Source organism: Manacus vitellinus, unplaced genomic scaffold, assembly GCF_001715985.3.
Source record: "Manacus vitellinus isolate BGI_N305 unplaced genomic scaffold, ASM171598v3 scaffold_1_pilon, whole genome shotgun sequence".
Classification (NCBI taxonomy): Eukaryota; Metazoa; Chordata; class Aves; order Passeriformes; family Pipridae; genus Manacus; species Manacus vitellinus.
The window spans coordinates 50,949,983-50,974,603 of NW_021939396.1; the positions used below are offsets into that span (position 1 = coordinate 50,949,983).

The 24,621-nt window shown below is 40.2% G+C and overlaps 1 protein-coding gene across 1 annotated transcript in view; it reads left to right on the forward strand.

The window, feature by feature from the left end:
• Nucleotides 1-13,293, forward strand: part of LOC115307414 (microtubule cross-linking factor 1-like) — a gene marked incomplete at its 5' end in the record, with an annotated part of 28,144 nt that extends 14,851 nt beyond the window's left edge. Inside the window, one exon of the mRNA XM_029959389.1 lies at nucleotides 13,177-13,293. Coding sequence (XP_029815249.1) covers nucleotides 13,177-13,293 — 117 coding nt within the window. The remainder of the gene's footprint in view (nucleotides 1-13,176) is intronic.
• Nucleotides 13,294-24,621: the final 11,328 nt, after the last annotated feature.

The following is a 24,621-nucleotide window of genomic DNA, read 5'->3' on the forward strand; positions in this document are numbered from 1 at the left end:
AAGCTAGTGCTTTATATATCAGGAGAAAAGTGACCCAAAGGCCATGTAGCTTCTTCCCAATCCATGCTGACTATGCATCTTGTCTATCTAAAAGCTGACAGTTAGAAGGAGCATTTTTCCTAACCAGTCCTAGAGCATTGCCTTAGGCCCAGTTAGACAGTATTCACTCTCTGATATAGCTCACTGCAAACATATGCTTATTTCCTGTAATATCCTTGACTATTCTCAGCCCTTTTCCTTTTTCATCCCCTGATCAACAAAAAGGTTTTCTCACATCCATGTTCATGTTTATTACTTAATTCAGTGCTAGTTTCTGCTTTGGTCTGCTGTACAATTCCCTCGGGTTCAGTTTCTCACTGCAGTAGATGGCATGTATGTTAATTACCTTTAACGTGTTTTGCATGCTGAAATGTCTTTAGTAATTGTACACATCTCTGAAAACCACTCTTTTTTAAAACCACCTTTAGTTTTTACCATAATCTCTTGAAGAATTTCAAACGTTTATCATGTTTAGTGCTGTTGCATATTTTTTATCCCAGTACCTGTTTTCATCTCCTGTGATACTTTTAACAGGATTTCTTTGGTGTAAAATGCATACAGACTCATTCTATCTAAATAAAATTCTTATTTCCTTAAGAAAGAAGCCTTACAGGTTTAACTGGGAAATTATTTTTTTGCCTCCTACTGACCATGTAATTTCAAGTTGTTGTAATAAATAGGTATAAGATAGACTTTCCTCTTTGTCACTAAATAATATTTCTCAGTGGGTCTTACCTTTGCAAATAATCCTTCACAGTCTCCCCTCCCCTCTCTCTCCTGCTGCTAAAGCACTTCCCTCCCCAGTCCCAGGTGCTTCTAGATTCCCATTTCATGACATACTTGCAGAAGTTTATCAAAATCTATCGAAACCACATCTAGACTCTTGTTTTGTTCTGGTATCTGCAAATACTCCCCGTCATCAAAATATTCTGATTTTCACTGAATATTTCTGTAAGGAGCTGTCACATAATCAGTGAATCACTTACAGGTTTTTTAGGGTAATGCCACCTGTTTCCCTTTGTTTTTTTCCTTTTTTTTTTTTTATAAGAGTGCTCTATCCCTTCAGCCTTTTGCTGCATTTCCTGTGTTTTGAGCTAAGATATGAATTGCTAAGGATGTTTAATGAATGCTTGTGGATTTTATCCAATTCTGATGTCTTCCAGCTAGACGTCATTCTTCTCTGAACATCTTCATCAGTATCCTGGCATTCGCTTTGCTTACTCATGCCACTCTACTTCCTTTTTTTTCAGTCCTGTTAGCCAAAAGCTTATATGGTGCTTTCTTTTCCATAATACTTCATATGGGTTTTTTTAAGATATTATTTGTTTATCACGGTGTAGGTTCATCATCTGCTACTCTTTCCTGAAATACTTCCACTGATTCTTTTGAAGCTGCTTCTTTCACTGGGTAATAATGTTTTCTCACTGAATATTTTTTAACTTTACTGACTGTACTAGGTTTTTCTGTTTCAGTCAAACTGCTGCAGCACTGGTTCATTGAATTTTTTCCATGATTACATTCACCTACTTTTTCACTTTTCCTTTTTCATATCTTCCCTTTCTTTTTATTTTTTTTTCCCTATGAACTTTTCAACTGGTTTGGGGCAGCCGTCTGATACTTTTTTTGTGGCATTCTCCATCAGAGCTTCAGAGTTTTCCTACTGCTGTGAACACTTCTTTGTAGCATATCCTGGAATGTCTCTGAGAATGATCCCTTCTAGGAATTTGCTAGGATTTTCTGTGACTTACGAAAGCTGCTTCCTCCTTACAACTTTAGAAGCAAAGGCAATGTGCCCTCACAGGTTCAGTAAGTACACGTATCCCTGCCAAGGCTTGCTTGCTTTTTTTCTCTTGTTGTCTGGGTTATTAACATTGCCATTTGAGTCAATACGCTGCCAGGAGAGAAAAAAAAATTACTCCATCACTAACAAATTACCTCAGCAACATCTCTGCAACTGTCATTTCCCCCTTCCTAATATCCTAATGCATCTCCTGAGAAATACTGGTGTATGTTAAGAATTTCTCTCTGTCAACCAACTAGCAAGCATTCAGAACACTTTTTTCCAAAATTTCTTTTCCTTTGCACCAATGCAAAATCCTTAGCAACTCTCTTCTGAGCATCTACAAACCAGAACTTTTCTCAAAGGCTTGACAGTAGCAAGTGGATTTTCTTTGAGAACTGAACATCTCCACTCAACATCTAACTCATCCAAAACATCATTTCCTTGGAGCCACCAAGGCATCTTTAGGGAACTTCTTCCTTATATTTTCTCTGGAAAGATATTTCCCAAATAGATGATCTATTTTTAGTGTAAGTGTAACCAGCTATGAAGTCATGCTTGGCAAGTGTTGAGTGCCCTTATGTACAATGGTCATTAATTGCCCTGTAAGCAATACCTCTCAGAGTAATCCTTTCTCTAAAAACTCTGTACCTTGGGAAGAACAGACCATTTTTGCTACTTATTGTAGAAAATGCACTGAGATGGCACATGAGACAGCAGCAGGACCTGCTCCTGTTCCCCATGGGGAGAATGAGTCAGCTGCTTATTTGCAGCTGCTAATTGTGTGTTTTCTCATGTCCTTTGTCTGGGTTTGGCATTAGCCAGGGTAGAGAGAAGAGGCAGAGCTGTGGCAGCACTGACACTGCTGGGGAAGCGTAGCCCTGCCAGACCAGACAAAGAGAGGGGAGGAATAAGGTCAGGAGTAGCAGCTGCTGAAAGATTTGATGTAAGTACTGTGAAATGGTTTAGCAAGAAAAGAGTGAGAACTGTGTAACTGGGAAGAAAGGGGCATTTATTTCTTGCGTGTTCGCTGTACGGAGCAGGTGACAGCCTCTCTTATTGCCACTGAAAGCAAAAGGACTGGAGGGGGAGCAACCAGAGGTGTTGTTTTCTGTCTTGCAAGGACCTCTGGCGTAGCAGCCACCTCCCATGTGACACTGAGATTTTCTTGGTCAGCTCCTAACTTCAGTTGACATCATTTGTGCTTTGAGGCCTCCGGATTGTTGGGACCACTAGAGACACAAGTGCTGTTCTCTGGGCGTGTTCACTCAGGAAATCACTTCTAGTTGATGGAGAATGATGGCTGCAGCTCACATTCACTGGTGTTTTTACAAAGAAGGATAGACGCAAAATGGGAAGTCAAGTAATACTGTTCCCGTTCATTTCTGCATGAGAGGAGAGAAGTACAAATCTACTGTCCATTAGTAATGTCTCCAACACATGTCTCCAGGATACAGACTGAGATGAAAACCAGTATGTACTATAAATGGGCTTTCCCAGGTTACCTGTGGGCTTTTTAGGGAAGTGGCATCCCTAAAGGCTCTTTCATCCAAGGCTTACTTGCTAATGGGGATGCTGTGATGCCCAAGCTTACTCTCTCCTCCTCCCCTGCAGCACCTGATTTTCAAGGCACAGTTCCAGAACTGCTGCTTTTAAGAGTCAAAGAAAATTTTTTGTTAAAATATCTGTTCATTTTAACAGAGTGAAAAGGTGCATTCAGAAGCTTATAAAACTGATAGAGTTATAGAAGATAAGATGAAATGTCTTTCAGGCATATTATTTAGAGAAAAATTTTGCTTCTCAGTGCATGTGCACTACTCTGTTTAACATCACTAGAGGTGGAGAGCATTTTGCCAAGGGAAGAATTCAGCTCTATAAACATAATATAGCAAAATGAAATCTGGAGGCTACTCCTTGGAGCTGAGTGTGACACTGATTTTCATTGCTATGAACCTTATAAGTAGGGCATAATATATGCCACATGAGTGCAAAGTGTGATTATTCCAATCTGAAATCACATTTTCTCTTTTTTCTCTTATGTAAATATACAGATATGGTGTGAAGTGATACACAAATGGTGAAGAAATTATTTTTAGTGAAAACACACTTGTTTGTATAAAACATTACCCATCTTTTCATTAGCTAGAACTTCATACATGTTTATTAATGTATCCCATAATGTTTTTCAGTCATTTGTCAAATGAAGTTTACTCACTGAAGTAGGGCTATACTGTGAGAAATCTTTGATTTTTGTAATGTATGACTTTTTTTAGCTATCAATGAGTTTACATGATGGAAAGTTTATGAGAAACAGGGCAAGATTCAAGCAACATTAAAAGGAATAAGCAAGAACACCATGTTGACTCAATAACCCTTCTTAGAACTTAGTGCTTGTGACAGTTATAAGTAATGAAGTCTTGTGCAATAATCATAACTTACCCCATTAACTGCATGAAAGTTTTACCGCAGCACCATTTTGTCTCCAGTATCTTTTTTTTTACTGTGATAAATAATGAATTGGTACCTAAACCACAGTGAATGATTTATACTTGATATGACATTTCAGGAGCTGTACAGATAGTGAAATGGCCTGTCCCTTATCGGTACCAACAAACAGGGTGGAGGGAACACATGGGAATGGATCTGGCTGGACTAGAAAAACATAATAATTAGGAAGCAAACTCAGTAACATGATTTTTTTTCTTTTTCAAAGTAATTATATTATACATCTTCTAATACACTGCCCACTTTGTTTTTTAGAAATATAAAAATATCTTTGAACAAAAGAACACCTGAAATTTTCAAAATGTTTTGAAAATTTGTTATACTTATAAAGGCCTCTTATGCTTATAAATGCCCCTCTCCAAACAGTATCTGCCTCTGAATTCATGATTTACCAAATAAATTACCACCAAGCTTTGACTAGTCTTTTATTTTTTAGGTATTTGCTATTTTTCCACACTCGCCAGCAATCTTCTAACACTACTTCGAAATCCGATTATAATTTTTGAAGTGAGTGATTTTGAGATAAAGTAATAGCGATTCTGCTGATCACGTCCAGAATTTTGTCATATTCAAAACCCTCTGTTCTTCTGTTACTCTGCCTGAGCAGATCACCTCATCCCAGACACAGGCTTCAGCTAACTCACCCCTTTCATTACTCCCAAATATTTTTAAAGACCACACCTAGCTTTAGCATATGGAGAAATTATGTTTAAGTGATGGCAGCTAAAGCAGGAAAAATGACCTACCATAGCTGCATGATCGTCCAGGTACTGGTTAGTTATAAGGATACCTTCTTTTTCTGGTAACTGAAATTCCTTTATGCTCCATGGATCATCCATTTTTCTTACAGTCTCTACATAGCAGAAGTCTTTTGGTAGCTAAAAGACTGCTACTTTTTCAATAGCAGAGACTGGTGTGGAGATAACCTCCACGAAGCTCCAACTGTGTATCAGTCTCCCCATCCTCCACTCAGTTACCAAAAATAATCCTGCTGTCTGTCACATGGGCTTTCAGCAGTGACAGTGCAAACAAACTGTAGCCTCTGTGACATTTTCATTTGAAAAATATGAATTTATTTTTCACTCCTTCCCTTAATTTATCCGTAACACAATTAAAGGTTTTCTTCAGCAAACCCTTGCAAAATATTGGTAGCAAATCCTTCAAGTGTTGTTCTGGGACAAAAAAATAATTGTATGCTCTCTATATTCTAAATCATGTTTCAACTGGGGCATAAGTCCCAGGTGAAGACAGTACTCTTTGCTTTTCTTGCCAAGGTGTGGGCAAGACTGTTTCAGGACAAGCAAACTTTTGCCGCATACTGCTGTTCTGTGAACAGAAGCTGTGATTTAAAGCTAGAATATCCACAGCTAAATGTACACCGAAGCTGATTAGGAATATCCCATATCATTCCACTCTGGTGAAATTCAGATCAGCCACCATCTGGTAACGATTCATGGGGGAAGCATCATGCTGTATGCAGTGTTTGGAATGGAGGTGGGTACCAGGGCACTGCAGTTTTGGAGACATCTCATCCTTGTCCTTCCTGCTTTCCATCCAGGGCTCAGAGGAGCCAGCACGGATCCTAAGTGAACATAGCCTTGAGCATATGAGGGAGCTCCAGCTGAAGGAGGAAGGGTGTATAAACCTGTAAAAAAGCTCCCTTTGTTTGGCGCTCAGTGCAAGCTGACATCAGCATCAAACCCAGTGCCACCACTGCTGGGAGGCACAGCTTCACTGCCACCCTTTGGCTGGCTCACGGTGAGCAGGCACCAACTGTTTTCATCTCACATCGCCGGTAATTTCATCCCAGCATCTGGAGCTCTGGGTAGCGGGATGGAAAAGAGGAAGAGACAGTCTGTCAGGGTGAGAAGAGGAGCTTTGTGAGATGCATAGTTTCTTAACAAATTCTCCAGATTGCCTGTGGTTTTTGTTATGATGACGCTGCCCGTAGGAATATGTGTTGCACTGGTGCATTGGCACCCGTGGGGATGGCACTGTCCAGAAATGCTTAGGAAGGTGAAAAAAATCCAGAGCTATAGATTTTTGTCCTTCTTTGAAAGGGTTAATTGATTATATCTCTTCTGAAATTAATTATTTACACTTGCTTCTCTAGCTCTATTTTTAAAAGGAGAATGTAACTTATTGCACAGATAACTTATGAATTATTAACATCGCACTACTCAAACTGTCAGAGGATGAATGAGGGGCAAAGATCTGACCCTCTTGGCAAGTTTTGCTTTGCCACATGCTATGGCACTGGACTTTCCCCCTTCCCTACGCCTGGCACTGTGCAGGTAAGCCTGGCTCCACTGTCCAAAGCCTTACTGGCTGAAAGACAGCCCAACTTGGCAGTGCACCGCACGTTGCCTGGATCTGTCAAGAAGTTCTCTGTTCCCCTGGAAGGGAAAAATTGAGTCAGTTGGTGCAAGCAGGTCAGGAAAAGGGTTTAAGCGGCAAAGAGGTGGAATTAAGCGGTTGTTAGTCTTCAAGCAAATCAGCACATTTTGCTGCTCCCTGTAAATAATCTGTTTCCTTGTGCCACAGATGAAGATACTTTCACCCATCCTGCTCTTTTCAGAAACCTAATCCATGCCAAACCAGTGGCATGTGCAGTACTTCAGCCCCTTTCTCATCCCCATAGGAGTGATCCCAACACTCCCATTGGTATTCTCAGCAGTTATATCAGCAGGGAGCTCACTGCAAGGTCATCATGCTTTTCCACCCCATTCCTACACTCAGCCTGCTGAAAAATGCCTGGGAAGGAGACAGTATATGTTCTGTGGGAGGAAGCATGGCAAAGCCTTTGCTTGATTTAGTTTTAGGTTTGATGTACCTTGATGTGAGAAAACCTGAAGTTCCTTTTAGTACCCATAATGGTGGTTCATTCATTCTAGAAAAATGACACAGTCTGCCCCAATGGCTACATTATTTCTGATTTCTGTGTTTATTTTTCTTTTTACTGTATATTTTGTCAGATGGAAGCTCAAGCACAAATTAATATAAACATTACAAGATATTCTTTCTTATCTGAGTATGAAAATTTTAGGTCTTGCTCCAATTATAGTAGCCAGAGCTGGGGAGGGAAAATGGTGCTGATATTTAGAGACATCAACATGATGTCTACGTGGGCAGAAGAAGTACAACGATCCATCTGAGACTGCCAGATGTACGTATTAGTCTATTTAAGGCCTCTTTCTCAGGGATCACTCCAAAATAGTTACAGTCCAATCTCTGTAGCGTGCTCTCTACAGTCAGCTGTACAGAGAGAAAGTGGGTCTTGTACAGAGATTGGTGAAGGCAGCTCTCCTCATTCTTGCTGTATGCAGAGTTCAGGATAAATTCCCATCCCTGAGTTCAGTGGTATCAAAACCAGCAGACTTCGAAGGGATGAAGGAGGGAATAAAGTAATTAAATTATAAGATAAAACAGTTCTAAGGCAGATGCAAATCTGAAAACCTTTAAGTTGCTTTTGTCTTTAATGTTTTTCATTACGTAGAATATATTTTTCTATAAAAAGTAGTTGAGGAATTTTTTCTGTTCATTTCTCCTTTCAGTTTTCAAGAGTCTGGTCCTTCCTAGAATCATAGAACAGCTTGAGTTGTGAGGGACCTTTAAAGGTCACCTAGTCCAACCCACTTGCAATGAACAGGGACATCTTCAACTGGATCAGGTTGTTCAGAGCCCCAGTCTGACCTTGAATGTTTCCAGCGATGGGACATCTACCACCTCTCTGGGAAACCTGTTCCAGTGTTTCACCACCCTTATCATAAAAAAATTCTTCCTTCCGTCCAATCTAAGTCTACCCTCTATTAGATTAAAACATTTACACCTTGTCCTATTGCAACAGACCTTACTAAAAAGTGTGTCCCTGTTGTTCTTCTAAGACCTCTTTAATTTTGAAAGGCTGCCATAAGGTCTCCCCAGAGTCTTTTCTTCTCCAGGATGAACAACTCCAACTTTCTCAGCCTGTCTTTATAGGATAGGGTCTCCAGCCCTCTGATCATCTTCAGGGCCCTCCTCTGGACTATCTCTAACTGGTGCTGAGGACCACAGAGTGGGGTCTCACCAGACTGGAGTAGAGAGGCAGAATCACTTCCCTCAGCCTGCTGGTCATGTTTTTTTTGGAATGTGGTTGTCTTTCTGGACCACAAGTGCACATTGCCAACTCATGTCCAGCCTCTCATCCACCAGCACCCCCAAGTCCTTCTCAACAGGGCTGCTCTTGATCTGTTCATCCCCCAGCCTGTGTTGATACCAGGGGTTGCCCCGACCCAGGTGCAGCATCTTGCACTTGGTCATGTGGAACCTTGAGAGGTTCACATGGGCCCACTTCTCAAGCTTGTCCAGGTCCCTCTGGATAGCATCCCATCCTTCAGGTATGTCAACTGTGCTGCTCAGCCTCCTGTTGTCTGCAAACTTTCTGAGGGTGCACTCGATCCCTCCACCTATGTCATTGATAAAGACATTAAACAGTACTGGTCCCAGTGCAGACCCCTGAGCGATATCACTTGTCACTGAGGTCCATTTGGACATTGAGCCATTGACCGCTACCCTTTGGATGTGACCATCCAACCAATTCCTCATCCACCAAACAGTCCACCCATCAAATAAATATCTCTCCAATTCAGAGAGAAGGATGTTGTGGAGGACCATGTCAAGTCCTGACAGAAGTGCAGATAGAAAACATAAGAAGTTCTTCCTTTGTGTTCTGATGTAGTCACTTCATCCAGCCACCAGGTTGGTGAGGCAGGACTCACCCTTGGTGAAGCCGTGCTGGCTGTCTCAAATTACCTCCCTGTACTTCGTGTGACTTAGCACAGCTTCTAGGAGGATCTGTTCCATGATCTTCCTGGGCACAGAGGTGAGGCTGACAGGTTGGCAGTTCCCAGGGCCCTCCTTTCTAAAGGAATACTTCTGCTTTTTCATTACCATGCTTATGATGACTTTATTAATTTGTTGATTATTCCCAAACCAGAAGATGTAGTGCTTGTTGCCACAGGTATCATAAACTGTGGGCAATTATAGGGAAAGGTTCCCACAACAGTTTGGGGACAAACTGAAATGCAGGTTCTACATTACTTATAAGGATGTGAAATGGTGGAAATCCCTTGTGGGAAGGAGCTCACTGTTGTGAGCTGACCGTTATGTTTCATAGTTGTATAAGGACAGGTCTTGTTCTCCACTGTTCTGGTCAGCTGTCAGGGTATGTGACTATAGTTTCTGGATTACCTTCACAAGGGAAAGGAAAAAGACATTAAGATTTTAGTTTCCTTAAAAAAAAGAAAAAAAAAAAGCTGAGTTAGAATGTAGCTTTGAAAAGCCCAGCACACCCCACTCCTCCCTTTTGGTGTCCTGCATCTCCTCAGGCGGCCAAAGAGATCAGCTTTCCTCCCTCCCCTTCTACAGGTCCCTCTTTGGTGGGATTCTCACATTTTCTGCTCATGCCTTTCCTTCTTCACCTTAGGCTTTTCCTCTGCATATTGCAGATGTGCACACTAAATTGAACACACAGTTCTCTAGTATATGCAAACCAGCCCTTGAGATTAGGGGCAGCTGGGACGGGCAGGACTTCAGACACACCTTGGCACAGGGAGCTGAGCTTCACCATTTGGAAAGTTATTTTACAGCTGCTGCCAGAATTTTTTGCTCCCTTAGGGCAGGGCTTCAGGCAAGCACAAAAATCTTCAAACAGGAAGTATTTTCTTCTATTTATGGTTCCACCTGCTCTCAATTTCCTTGAAAATACTGCAAGAACATTCCCTTGGTAGGAAAATTGGTTACTTCCATTCTGGTCTTGACTGCAATAGGTGCAAAACCCAAACAAAATGGAAAACAATATGTCAGTGAATATTAAAGTCAGGGTGGTTTTGATTATACAGTGTTGATTTCTCTCTTGGGTAAAGTTTTGTGCCTGTTCTGTTTTGTTTGAGTGGATAGTCCAGCAGTTCACACAGCCATAGAGGAGACTGTAATTCAAGTAACACAAATTAAGAGATATCTCTTGCTTCTCTTGGCCACAACTGTTGCAAGAATAAACATAGGTACCAAATTGTGTATTCTTTGGGGGTAAAATGTAAAAAATGGAAAGCATTCCTGTGGTTCTTCATAGGAAGATGAACCATCACCACTCCTGCAGCTGCCTGTCATTGAACATAGTTTTGTGTTATTTGGCTTCTGGAAGAAAGAGATACATCACAAGAACTGCTGTCTTTCTGAGTGGGTATGAATAAACACTGTAGAGAACTTTGGTATTGTTGTTTCCTTGCTACAAGACGATCAGGAGAAAATTTGGCAGTAATTTTCTTAGTCAAAGGGAAGGAAGAGGGAGCCTTTGGAGGACAAGCAATGCTTGCATCGACATTTCACACACACTTCATGTATTCACGGATGCTTTCCTTAGAAGTAACAGCAAGAGAAAGACTATGGATAGAATACCCCACAGGTATCCACAGTGAAATGCTGCACAAGAACTACAATACCTCTTCAAAGAGTCTGGTATTTACAGAAAGGCCTTTGCAACGTTACTACATGATTTTTTATAGTGACCACAAATCAAGAGAGAGGGAAAAACAAAGCTTTTCTGCACATTATCTTCAGTTTCCTAAACCAACCAGCATGTAATTATCAGTGTATAAAAACTGAAAGTGTGTTCTAGGATTCACTGAGACCGGTTACTAATAAAGGCATTTTCACAGCTGAACCTGACAGTCTGTTTACTGGTTTTAAATGTGAATGTTGTTTGGATCCTGGCACCTTTACTCCAGGTCATCAGCTGACATAATTGAAGGGAACAGGAGCACTAATTAGGATGCAAAGATTGTTGTTCTTGTTATATTACAATCTGATCTTTAAAATTGAAGCCATCTTTTCATCCCTTTCCTGGTCTGCAACTGATTTGGCTCCTCCCTTGGCTGCTCTAGCTCTTGCTTTGAGGTCCGGAGTTGAGTTTTACTTGGCAGCTCAGAGAGGAGAAGGGGGAGAATATGAGATTTCCTCTTGGACAGTCGTGAGAGGAAATAGTTCAGATAAATCGCCCACCACCAAAGGCTCATTTTACTCCTGTCTCAGAAGGAGAACTGCTGGGTGAGGAGGATGTGGCAGTAACCACTTGGAGCTTTGTGATGAGGAATGAGGAATAGAAAGCCTGGAGATACTACTGATTTGGCTTTAATTTTTTATTCAGGGGCTTCTTGTGTTGCAACTACTCATAGCTGATTATCCATAATCAAGACATTTCAAACAAAGCTATTAACAGAAATATTTCTAGTCTCCCTATGAATTTCTTCAGAAAGGTTTAAAATCTTAAACCAGATTGGCAGGTTGACATTTCCAAGAATTGTTTTTGCCATGTAAAACTGCTAGCATAAAAAAGACTAGGAATCATTAAGGATTTATTGAGTTTCCATTTTCTCCATTAAAGTACCGACTATTATTTTCAAATGAAAGATTTACCGTAATGAAATCATTAGTGACTGTGCATTTAGTTGTGTTTTTTTTTGACAGCACTCCTAGCTATCATAGCCAGGCAGTCAGACTCTGCCTGTATAACATGCATAGCAGTGACAAGCTATCTTTTCCTCTTTGATAGTTTGATAGGAGATGGAGAATTTGATGAGAAGTGAGCAGATGTCAGAATGATCGTAGCTACCTACGGTTCTTTTTTTTTTTTTTAAGCTCATGGGGTATTAACTCTTTGGCTTTTTACTTTGTTTTCTTTCTTTAATTGCAAAATTATTTTTTTTTTAATGACTGAGTGTGTGTTAGAAAAGCAGCCTTGGGGAGTGAGATGAAGAAGAAATGCAAAGTAAAATATCACATTACTGCCCAAGTAGGGAAAAATATGTCCACGTTAAGCTTTAGAGGAGTTTAGCATTCAGTTCATGGAAATTCTGAAATATGGGAGAAACTGATGACAACACTTACATATTTACAAGAGATTGGATCCTTGGAGGAGTCAAAGGTCTGATTGTTGTCTGTCTGCAGTTTTTAAAGAGAAGATGGCTCTGTAGTGAAGGCAAATCAAGCCTTCACAGGTAACAGTGACAATCTCCAGAAGCAGACTGCTGAACTAAGAGATGTTTTTCTGTCTCAAATTGTTTATTATTCTTAAAGACCTAATGAATCCTTCAGACTAAGACGTCTGCATCAAAGCACTCGCTATTTTGGTTTGATATTCAACACCAAACAAGTGCCTAAGGTTTAATAAAGTATGTTGGTTGTAGCCAGATAAAATATCAAGATCTTGTATCTTGTAATTGTGGATACTCCCAACAGCTGGCTTTAAAACCCCACGATTAGAGTCTCATGCCTACTCCTACCCATACAGTGTGGCATGCCGCAACCACAGTCCCTTTTCTTCATATGTGGTACCATTATGTCAACTCCAGACTGTCAGCTCAGCATTGTGGCAACAGGTAACAAACTAAAATCTGGACTAGATGAGGTTGAGCATTCAACTTTTAAAGGGCATTTCTGTTCTTGAAAATGGTACTTAAAGCAGAGTCTGGGGCTTCCTGTTTGATCAAGCAGACCTTCAAGGTAAATCTGTTTAGTGTACTTTTCGATTACCAGTCCTGAAATCTCAGCATGGAGTAAGGCTTGTTCGTAAACAAGAGTAAGAAAAGGTTCTGCTGAACAGACTGTATTCCTTGGCACAGATCGACTGTTCTCTGCTGTAATCAGTGGAGGTAGCACCTTACAATTACACATCTGAGGGCACCAGCCAATCCACCACGTTCTGCCTTCGATAGCAGATAATTCTTTCGTTTGCCAGGAGGAATGGAAGAGATGTCTCATTTCCTTTCTTTCCTGAGCATCAGGGGGAACTACATGTACAAATATTCCTCTTGCAGTTGCCTGATCCTCCGTGTGGCTGGTGCCTGGGGCAGATGCATGGTGCTTCCCTACTTACAGATATATCAGCTGCATGTTACTGTCCCTCTTCTACTCTTCTTTGGAGCATTTGCTAGATGAGAGACACTGGACCCAAGAGTTCAAAATGAAAATTTGCCTGTGACAGTGAAAGTATGTCTTAAATGTCTGAAGATTTAATAGTGTTTTGAGATTGTGTGCATCCTCTGTATTTTGTCTCACAATTGTCAGCAGAGTTTTCATGAAAGGGAACCAGGACAGGAAAGGAGATTTTAGTGCCCAGATTTTTAGAAAGTAATGTTACAAAGGGTGGGATTGTGGAAACAGAACAGCTCTTTCAGATATAAAACATGATAAGTTGTATCAGCATAATGATGCTCAGCAGAAGCAAGTGAGTAGCAGAAGAGGAATGTAATTTCAATTACACCATAAATTTGTTTTTGGCTGGCACAAACAGCTATCAGAAGGCAGACAAAATTTCCTTCCTCATCTTAATGAAATACAAGCACTCTGGTTTTAATTTGTAATTGGCATTCCTTCTTTAATGCAACAGAGGTTGGAAGACACTGCCCCTCTCTTTTTTTATGAAATTTATTTGCTTGGAAACATTCCTCTGTTTGTATTATTAATTCCCTTACATTTTTACTATGTGAATTTCCTGTGATGATCTCATGATGTTTATAGCATTTCTTGCAATGGTGCAAACAGATACTGATGCCTTGTTTTCATATTTGGGTGTGGCAAGGAATAGCCACATGTAAACTGCTGGTGAGCCACATCCAGGAAGCCCTATCTAATATCAGCTTGAGACTCGTTTCAGGCTCAAGGTAGATTCACTGCTAATGCTGTCGAGCTTAAGGACTGTCTCCACCGAGTTCCAGTAGTGAGTAAAGATAAATTAAGAAAGACGAAACCACATGCTAAAAATAAATTTGAAGTACCATTGGTTAGTATTACAGATGCAGGAAAGAAAACAGTCCTTGAGAAAAAATTCATGAATGTGCAGCGCTGTTGTGTATGTAAGAATTCTGAGTAGTCTTACACAAATTTTTAGCCAATATAACTGCTTAAAGTACAAGTAGCTCTTTCATACTCACAAAAATGAAAGAAGATACTTCAGAGTGTTTACTGACATTTATTAATGTGTTTAGGACTATCAAAGTGTTTTCAGTCAAAGACCCTTATTGTATTTCACAAAAGTTAATAAATTACATCATGGAATTCTCTGTGTGATTTACTACAGGTTTACTGATGGGAGAAAGCAAGGCACAGGATTATTTAAAACATACACTACTTTTTGTTTGTTTGTTTATTCCTGATCTCTTGAGGAAGGATAGCCAGTGGTCTTCAAGGCCCAACTACTATGCAACGAATTCTTATTCTTTAACTGCAACTAGAGTAGTTTGTTCAGGCATATGTTTGAAAGCAGCTTGATATTTATTTTGTTTCTCAGATTGGGATTGTAGTACATGTGTGTGCCTAAAGAGCTTCTGCCTGAACTGAGTATCCTTTCATTGGCTGCCCTCCAAATCACAGCTTTTAACAGCAATCTTTAAACCCTCATCATTTCTTCTCGGTGTTTACTGTAGAAAAATTGTTTCTGCTGCTGACTTTGCTCCCCTAGTCTAAGACAAAGTGACTTTTATACTGGCACAGAGGGTTGCCGGAGGCAGAAACTATTACAGAAAAACTTGTTGGGTAGACAACATAAACAAGTCACCAGTCTGTGAATCTCGCTGCTACATGATTGTCACTGAAGGGCAAGGATCTAGGGAGACTCAAAGGAGACTAGGCATGCATCTGTATGAAGTGAGCAACCAGACCTGTCATACAAGTGCAAATATTACCACAAGTTTTAGGAATGAAGGCAACACTGGATCCAGGGTTTAAGTACACATCAAATTTGGAGATTTACGTGGGGTCCCATTAGCTTGAAGGGATTTCCTGCAGAAGCTTCTTCTGTCAGACACTGTCAATGATCATCCCCAACTTGCTTCCCAAAGGGAACATGCAGGTGTCTCTCAGTCTGATATGCATAACCTTGCTAAAAACATACTCATTGATATTGAGAAGCTTCACAGCCATAAATCCCTAACAGAAGGGATTGCATCTAAATCAACCCTAGATTGAAACTCCAGCTTCATGTTCTTCCTTCATCTGAGCTATTAGAAATCCTCATTCAAATGTCAAATGTCCATTTCTGTAATGTGTTTTGGCATTTTATTTTCTTATTCTCAATATAGCTTCCAGGCATGGCTGGCTTTTCCTAGTTGATGTTTATCTTTTCCTCAGGAACTTTAATTAAAAATAGTCCATCCTAATAATGCAGTGGTTTGTGTGAATTTTCTCTGGCAAAATAAATTACAGTGGGATATATCATCTTGCTGCTTACTTATGGAAGTTTTTTTAATGGAAACTGCTAGATGAACATCTAGTCAGTAATTCAACTGAAAGGCCTTTACTTTTAATGTTTATTCCCAATGGCAAATGAAGGAAGGACAATGTTACAGAGTTTCTAGGAAATCTGAGAGTCCAGTTTTTAGATGGTGCATGGTTTTAATAAGCCTTTTTAGCAAGGTTTACTCTACATCATGGATATATAAGCCTTATCCTGACTGTAGTAAAATAGGATTTAGTGCTGCTCTGTACCTTCCCAGCAAAGTTGAAGCAAAGAGGATTTGCGTGGGTAGGTATGTGAGAGGAATAGCTGCATCACCTGCAGTCACTAGTGGACTGCAGCATCACTGAGAGGATTTGGGCTCTGGGTTTGTGCAAGGGAAGAGCTGCTGTTCAATGCCAGACTTAGGCCCACCTCCTTCTCCAGGACATGTAGGAAGGGATATGGTGTGGCAGAGCTCAGCACAGACTGTTTGGCATCACTTTTTGTGCTGGGATTGGAGAAGACAAATCTAGTGAGGGATCAAGCTCCATGCAGAGATACGTGTAGTTCTTTTCTTTGTTCACTGTAACATGTTAAAAAATGTCCTCCAAGTTTTCATATCCTTTGGACAGGAGTTATATAAAATCTAGTGCTCCCCTTTTCACAGGCCATCTTTGTGGGTCCTTGAACATTTCATAGGGTAGGTGATGGCATGAATGATCTGGAAATCAAAGTCTGCCCGAGAAGGAAGTGTGTGCTTCCTATTGCATGAATATGGTTGAATCAAGTCAAACAAAGGGGGTTTGATCACTGATTTTCAAAGAACCTTGTTTGTCAGGTTAGTGGTGAGATGCAATTCCATTGTTCTTCAGGATTTTGGTATGCTTCATATGTGTACTTATGACTCATGTTCTTTCTGTTCAGTGGGAATTCAACTGGTAGTTGGAAAAGGTGATATGGGGAGTTCTTTACCAAAAAGTTGAGAAAGGCAGAAAAACTAAAGGTTTGAACTTTCTTGAAGGCTATTCCTTGGAGCCAATATTCAAGGATATGGAATAGCAGCGAATTACTGATATCAACGCCAAGGATCTTTTGATCCACTGCACAGATTCCAACTCTGTGTAGAGAAATTGCATATGGTCTTCTCTAGGTGAATGTGAGCTGTGTATTAGATGTACACAGAAACTCCAGTGAGAACTGTCTGGAGCTGTTAACAAACTTCACTTTCTGGCGTGCCTGTTCCGTAGACCTTTGCAAACAGACAGAGTATTCATGTGAGGATGCAGAGATATGTATTCCAGCAAATCTGTTATCGTCTGCGGTGGATGCCAAACAAGAAATTCTTGAACAACTGGAGGTGGGAGGTCTTCAACATTTTCCATCGTAAATGTTAATGTATGTAGCAGACAGAAGGAGTATTATATAAAAAGTTAAGGCTTTCACATTTTTCTGGTTTTGACCTATGGCAAGGAGGCCGATATTTGCATTATTTCCATGGTATTCTTTTTCATAAGGGAGGGTTGAAAGCAAAGACTAAAGATTTCAACTTGAAGCCATTTGTTCCTCTGAAAGTCTGATTTAAAGTGAAAACCTGTTTAAAAATATAAAGGGGTGAAATAAAGATCTGTCAAACTAGGAATATTTTTTTATTATAAATAAAACTTTCAGTTAGAGACAGGTATGTCCAAATTTTTCTGGAACACTTTTTCTATAAGAGACACCATTATAAAATGTTAGGTTTCATCACCTTGCTTGTGAGCGTATTACTATAATTTTATGTGGCCCCAAAATATCCCAAATACTTCACAGAAAAGGCAGAAGACAGCTTCTCTTTCAAAAAGACTCTACAGTTTAAAAATGAGTTTTACATAAACAGTTTTAACAGCTAATGAATAATTTTCTGAACCATTTGCTGTAGTATATCTGAAATTTTAGCAATGATAAACCCTCTAATGTTTTCCTGAGACATGCAGTGAAGCATAAATATAATGTAGAAGATTTATGCTGGGAAGACAACCTTGTTTATGGGCATGCACTGAAAGAGATTGTAATAAGGTCTTGCTCAAAGCTCCTGCATAGATTTAGACCGTGGGCAGGTCTCCTACATATGCGTGAGTCAGGGGAACATGTTGCCAACTGTGAGAAGGCAAGCAATGTTTTAATCTCTTCGCTTCCAGTTTTCTCCTGTAACATGGCTGCAGCACTGTTCTCCCTAAAAACTCTCTTTCTTAATTTGGTAATGATAAAGAACCTCTGTAAACCAAGAATTTTGCTGACCACCGGCGCAGTGGTAATGAGATCTAAAAACCCTCCCTGGCTTTTGTCCTTTATTCAGTTGCTTTTTACATTCTGGCAGAGGTTGTTGCAGCCATTTTCCAGAAAGCTGTGCATATAACAAATGAACTAAGATCAGCAGCTGTGGTTCAAATAACTTGTTATGCTGTTTCCCAAATATATGGCTAATTCAAGGACGTCCTTGTCCCAGAAGAGCAAAACCAAGCAAATCCAAGTTAGTAACACCTACAGCACTTGTGAAAGCCGAAGGAGCATTTTGCTTCAGCCAGCTGAATAACACGGCATGAATGTCATGGTGCTGCCCTTCCTTATGTGCCATGAGACACCACACTCACTTGGATGGAAATGACCCACTATATGTTCCCAACTGTCACTTGCCTCCTGAATTCTCCCAGCTACCTGAGACAGGGGTTTACCAAGGTGTGCTCATACCTTGGTATGGTAACTCTGTTATTTTAAGTTTACTTCCCTTCATTCTTGATGTTTTGTACTTTTTATGTGAATACAGCGTTTAAAAATGTGGGTGGATTGAAGTTTTAACTGTGATTCTGCATATGGCTGCTAAAGTGTACTCCTGCCATGGTGATGTCGAGGGGTGTCTGCTGCTAATGGCCAGTCTTGGGGCACCTTTTGGTAGCAGAGCTGCCTCTGAGGAGCAATCAGAGATAAGTCACCATTATGTAGTCACTGTACACAGAGGTAGAGAAAATTCCTTTAGTTATATCTCCATTCACACTTGGTGCTCTGTATTGAAAGCCTAATTTCAGGCCAGAATGTCCTTGTGATTCCTCATGTTCTGACTATAGTGGTGATTTACATGAAGAGGGATTCAGTTAGTCTTTCGAAGTTGTGTATTTTCTTAACCCATTGGAACAATTCTTGATTCACAGTCCCTCTATAAGCTGACATTCATGACTTGAAGTAACCTTAGGAGACTGTGTTGGATTCCTGCTTAGAACATCAGGAACTTCAGAATGGGATTTCCAGTTTTGGAAACAGGTATATGATTCCCATTCATTTTATGCAATAGTGGCCTCAATCCTTTTTCTCTGAGTGAATTTTCATTCTTAGAATTCGTTCTGTGCTCAGTGTGAGCACAGAATAGGTGAACCTGACTGTAGCCCATTAACGTCAAAAAGAGATGCTTAAGTGAAATTAAACATGACTAGTAAAGACTGTAATCAATAAGTAAAAGCATCTATGCTGTCTTATTCAACCTTATAAATAAAATATGCAGATATATGATGCGTAGAACATACAGCCATCGTGTACTTTATGACCTTGTGGACACGTGCATGGAGATATATATAAGAAATTACAAGTAGAAAAAGAAAATAAATGTAAGGACTGCCTAGTTGCACCGTCTTTCTCCCTAAAATTATTTTTTTGTCCACTTTAAGAAAGTGGATCTAGAAAATATGGCATTTCATCTTCCAAAAGTGTCAAACTGCCAATTGGATAGGTTTTACACTATTTGCTTCCCCCTACATCCCATAACAAGCCCTATACCCCTTTAGGCAGTAACCTCCATCTTTCCCATGGAAGTCCAGAAGGAAAGTTTCTTCCCCTCAGCTCTTCCTGGGTTTCCCTCCAGGGACAATAGCTCCTTTGTCATGCTCTGATTTCAGTGATTAGGTTGCTTGGGTTCCTTCCCCCAGTGTTGCTTTGATCCTTTCCAGGTCCTTAAGCTCATTTTGATAAAACCTTTAGTCAGAACACCCTTATTTTTTGTTCTTTAATTTTTTCTCATTTTTTGAAGTGTAGCTTTTTTATAACAATAGTCTTGGTATTCCTGGGTCAGTCAGTCTTGGACCAATAAAGTCAACCATCTGGTAGTGGATACCAGTAGGTAACTAGGCTGCCTAGAGTCCTCCCACCATGTCACATTGTCATCAATTACACCCAAGTAATAGGTTCATCATTCCATGAAGAAAAAAACAAACAAACAAATTGTCACACTTTTAATGTTCTCAGAAGGAAAGTCTTAGTATAGAGCTGTTGACACATACTCTGAGTTACTGTGGAGGTTTTAGGCCTTTATCGTCCTCTACTAGATTGTAAAACCAGAAATATATGTCCTGTTTGACGAACACATGGCCCTGGAGCACTTACTTTTCTTAGAAGAGCAGGAAAATCTGCTTTATCAGTTCCCTCCCAAAAATCATCCTTTTGATAAAAGCGTAGCATCATGCTCTGGCCGTTCCAGCACCACTACTGCATAAGTAGCATGTTTGAAGCTTCCAGTATCGCAGCTGTTCACGCCTTCAGCTGCATTTTCAGTACTTGGAGAGACAATAAGGAGGAAAAAATGTCTGTGTAGGAAGGACAATTTTCCAGATCTGTTCAGACTTTGTATTCTGTTGGAATAATGAGAAACAGATGAATGCTAACAACAGAGGGTTTGTAGTCTCCTTCCAGTGAAGCAGCCTTGCTTGGAGCTTATTGTCCACAGTGCCTTTAGAGATCAGTGGACATACTCAAGATGCTTAACAAGAGTTGCTCAAGCTTTACCATCAGAAGAGAAGTTTGTGCCAGTTTGGTTGCCCTCAGCATTTGCAGTTTGGATGTCGTCTGTTGCTTGATTAAAGAAAAATTTTACCTACTGTTAACTTTATGCAGTGCTTTAGCATAGGTAGCACACTGTACAAACCAGAGATGACCAGCTGCTCCCTCTTAATTCAAAGGTCTGATCCTACTATGTGGGACTGCACTTATTAAACATAAAATATTAAAAGAAATGTAGCTCTTTTACCATCTTGATTTGTACATTTTGATATTATTTAGTGTTGCTGTTGATCTCCGAGGGCTGTTTTACATCCCAAAGATGTTGGGTTAGTATTAGCTCAAGGCTCGTTATGCCTCTTTTCATTATATGTCACAGATAGCTGAAAGGCTGATGGGAATGGCATCAGGATAAAGAAAGAGTAGCCACATGTAGTTATGAGAAGTATGTTCTTGCAAAACCTTCATGGCAGCAGGATGTGTCAGTCCTTTTTCAATAAGTCTCTCACTCCCTAAGCCTGGCAAACTGAACTTCAGTTTAAATATCAGAAAATGCCGCTGCTGACAAAGCTCCTTAGCAAAGTGCTCATTTGGGGTAAATGCTTGTCTCACCAAAGTCAACATATGAGTCCAAATGTGAGTCCAAATGCAGCTTTCTTCATTTACTACCTGGCATAAAGAAATACAGGCTCAGCTGAGATTAAAATTCATATCAAAACGTGGTTGGAGAGATACTATCAAGTTCTACCTGCCCATCCAAAGAAACAGCCTTCCCTGTGACTTCACCTGTGAGGTCTGAGTTGGTCCGTGCTTGCTGATTTGAGACAATAATCAAAAGGAGTGCGGATACAAAAATATCCAATCATGTATAATCAGATGTCATTTTAAAATTTTGTATATTCGGGTTTTTTACATTATAGTATATTCTTTTTTGCTAAAAGTGCCTTGGTATTACCTAGCTGCTCAGATTTAAGATTGTAATGACACTGCTTGAAAAGGCAGAAAAAAGAATCTGAAGGAAAGTCCTGAAAGGGCCACAAAATTTCATATTTGAAATTAGTTTACAGCTGGTAAGAGTAAGGAGGAGACTTCCTAGCTGGGAAGACTATCCCTATTAACTTATCATCAGGCTTTTTACCCTCTTCTGGGAAGCAGCTGGTGATGTCTGCAGTAGAGACATGATACAGGAAGATGGATGGACAGCTCGATTAGTCTCTATATCCTCTTCTTACATTTCTGCTAAATGGTGTTCACATTTAGAGGCATTCAAGGACAGTCTGCTGTCCTGAAAGGGATGCATTCCTTTGAGAGGAATTTGGTAAGACAGACCATCCCAGTTTATGCATTTGTGTTAAGCTTTTACCAACAGTGAGACCTTTTTTTTTTTTTTTGTAATTTGTATTCAGCATCTTTTTCATTTGTTATGGAAGAATGGAAGAATGATCCCATATGAAGAATTCAGTATTGGTCATTCATTTCACAGCTAGCCATGGGGTTTTTTTCAATAATGAGTATAATTATCACCCATGGGGCTTGGTTGTGGTGGGACTTCACAGCTTGGATAAGTTGCACCTTTTCTCTCTGGGCGTGGTACATTTTTATTTTTCTGTTTGCTAAGATAACTACAGTTATCATTATTGCTTTTTAAAAAAATTCTGACGGTACTAGCATTAAAATTAGATTACATTATTTTAAAATAATAAGGTCATCAGCAGAAAAACTCTTTGGGAAAAAGGAAATGTCAGAATAAATAGCTAATTTTCACAAAGAAGACAGACAGATGGTTTGCTCATTAGCAATAGGCTCCTGAAATGCCCTCTCCTGCTTTCCTTTATTCTGTAACTGAGCACCCTACTGTTTCCGTAGATCAGTGTCTGAGGAGCCAATTGCTTGTCCTTAGAAACTTTAAATTGAATCCTGTGATTACACAGTATTCAGGAGAGCATGGAGTGCGCTGGTGACCTTCTGTTAGATGGTTGGGGATTAATCAATCATCTCTCAGGCAGAAAACCCCTGGGAATCCAGCGAGAGCTTTGAGGGCTCAGGCCAGCATAGGACTAATGTCAGACTTTGGTCTGCAGATAAGATGGAAGAGTGTTTTGCTATTCTTGTGATGTGGAGATTACAGACAGAGAGCCCCAGGATTGTGCATTTCCCTACCAAATGATGTGATTGACTAACACAGTCTCTTGCTTTTCCAGAAGTGGTTTGGAAGAACTGGTAGGACATGGAACAGTGAATTTAGTTATGGACTGGATCAACAGCAGCTGGGGCAAACTTTAGCCTTGTTAGTTGTTAAATCATAGGATATCTTGAGTTGTAAAGGACCCATAAGGATCATCAAGTCCAAATCCCAGGTCCTAACAGAACTACCTAAATCTAAACCATATGACTGAGAGTGTCATCCAGATGCTCCTTGAACTCTGACAGGCTTGGTACCGTGATTAGTTCCCTGGGAAGTCTGTTCCAGTGACTAACCTCCATCTCAGTGAAGAACCTTTTCCTAAGGTCCAATATGAACTTCCCCTGATGCAGCGTGATTCCACTGTTGGTTGTCGTGTTACTTCCAAATATAAATCTGGTTTAAGTGTTTATTGTCTTACTGCCAAATAGTTCTCACTGTTGTCATGCCACTCTCTCCACTTACACAATTCCCCAGTTGCTCTTGCTTTTATCACTATGTTGGCCTTACAACTCGTTGTGGAGTCTCCCCTACTGTGAGTTTCCAAACCACACAACTTTTATTTCCTGGGCTAGACCTTCACTGTGTACCCATTTCCGGATGAAGGAAAGAACCTTTTTTTTGGGGGTAGGGGTGTCCTAGCATTTGCAGCCTGTCCCACTGGAATTTAGACTCTACAAGTTATTGGGGAAGCCACTGCTAGTAACTAATGGAAGTGATCTGTAAAATCCTCCACCCAAAGCAGCCTTTATGGTCTCATGTCCAGATGTGGAGGTCAACAGGGATGCACAGGGTTCCCAGTAAGAACACACTGCTGTCCCCCTGTAGCATGCCTGTTTCTCTGTTTGAGCCTTCATACCAGTGGCAGTTTCTTTTACTGAACTCAACACACTCTTTTTGAAGGTCCTTGTCTTTTGTCAGTGCTTAAAACAAGGAGAGGTGAACAGCTCTGCAGCACCACAGCTGAGAAGTAACTCCTCAGAGTTACAAAGCTGTCTGTTGTGTTTTGTGATGAACTTCTTATCTATACTGCTTTTTTTTTTTTACTTTTTCTCTTCTCTTTGATTTAATGCTTTACATTCAAGAAGACAACAGCAACAAAATAGATAGAGGAGCAGAACTGGACACACTGATAATAAAGGTGTAAACCTGGCACATTCCCAGTTTAACAGAGCTTTGAACAAACTTCATCTCTGTTGGCAGCAGCTACATGTACCGTACCTGGCTTATGCCAGGTTGCACCTGCTAACACCAATGCTGAATTTGGCACATTTCCAGGACAGCTGCCATAACATGAAATGACATACGTGCTTGCACTGTGGTGGAACATCAAATGGAATCAAGGAATAAATTAGGGCTGCCATTTGTGTAACTGTTAAATTGTCTAAGGTATATCTATTTCCAATACCTGTGTGCTTTTTAATTCATGTCAAATTATACACAGATTTTATGCCAGGATAATAAAGAGAAAATTTTTCTAAACACAATGTAAGATAATGACGTGACGGCTCATCTTTTAATTTCCATTGCCTGTTGAGTAATCAAGTGACCTTAACTGTAGCTCTTATTCTGCATTTAATATGCAGACCTTTTCAAAAACCAGATTTAAAGATTAATCCTTGCAAGATCTAATCCTTGCAACAACCCCGGGAGGCACATACATGAACAAACTGCAGTCTAGAAGTTAAGCGATACAGAAATTGGTGTTAAACTAGAACTCAGCATTCTTATTTACCATATCAGTGCTTGCATCTGCTGCTTTGGGGAGCTGTAGAAAAATCAAAATTTTGACCTCTCTTGCAGAATAATCTGCTTTTTCCTCTCCAAAGTGGGTGTAGTCCCATGACATTTTTCTTCCTTTCTCTATGTGTCTGTCTGCCTGACCTCTGCAGTTGAACTTTGGGATTCTGCTGACTGTGCAGCCCCTTCAAGGCTCTATGAGGAAGTCTACATAGTTTAGGTGTTGTTTGCATCATAAATATTGAATTGTGGGAAAAGAGAGAAAAATCAATATCACTTTTCTTCATTTAGCAGCTTTTGACAACCGAGCGCAAAGATCCAGGCACA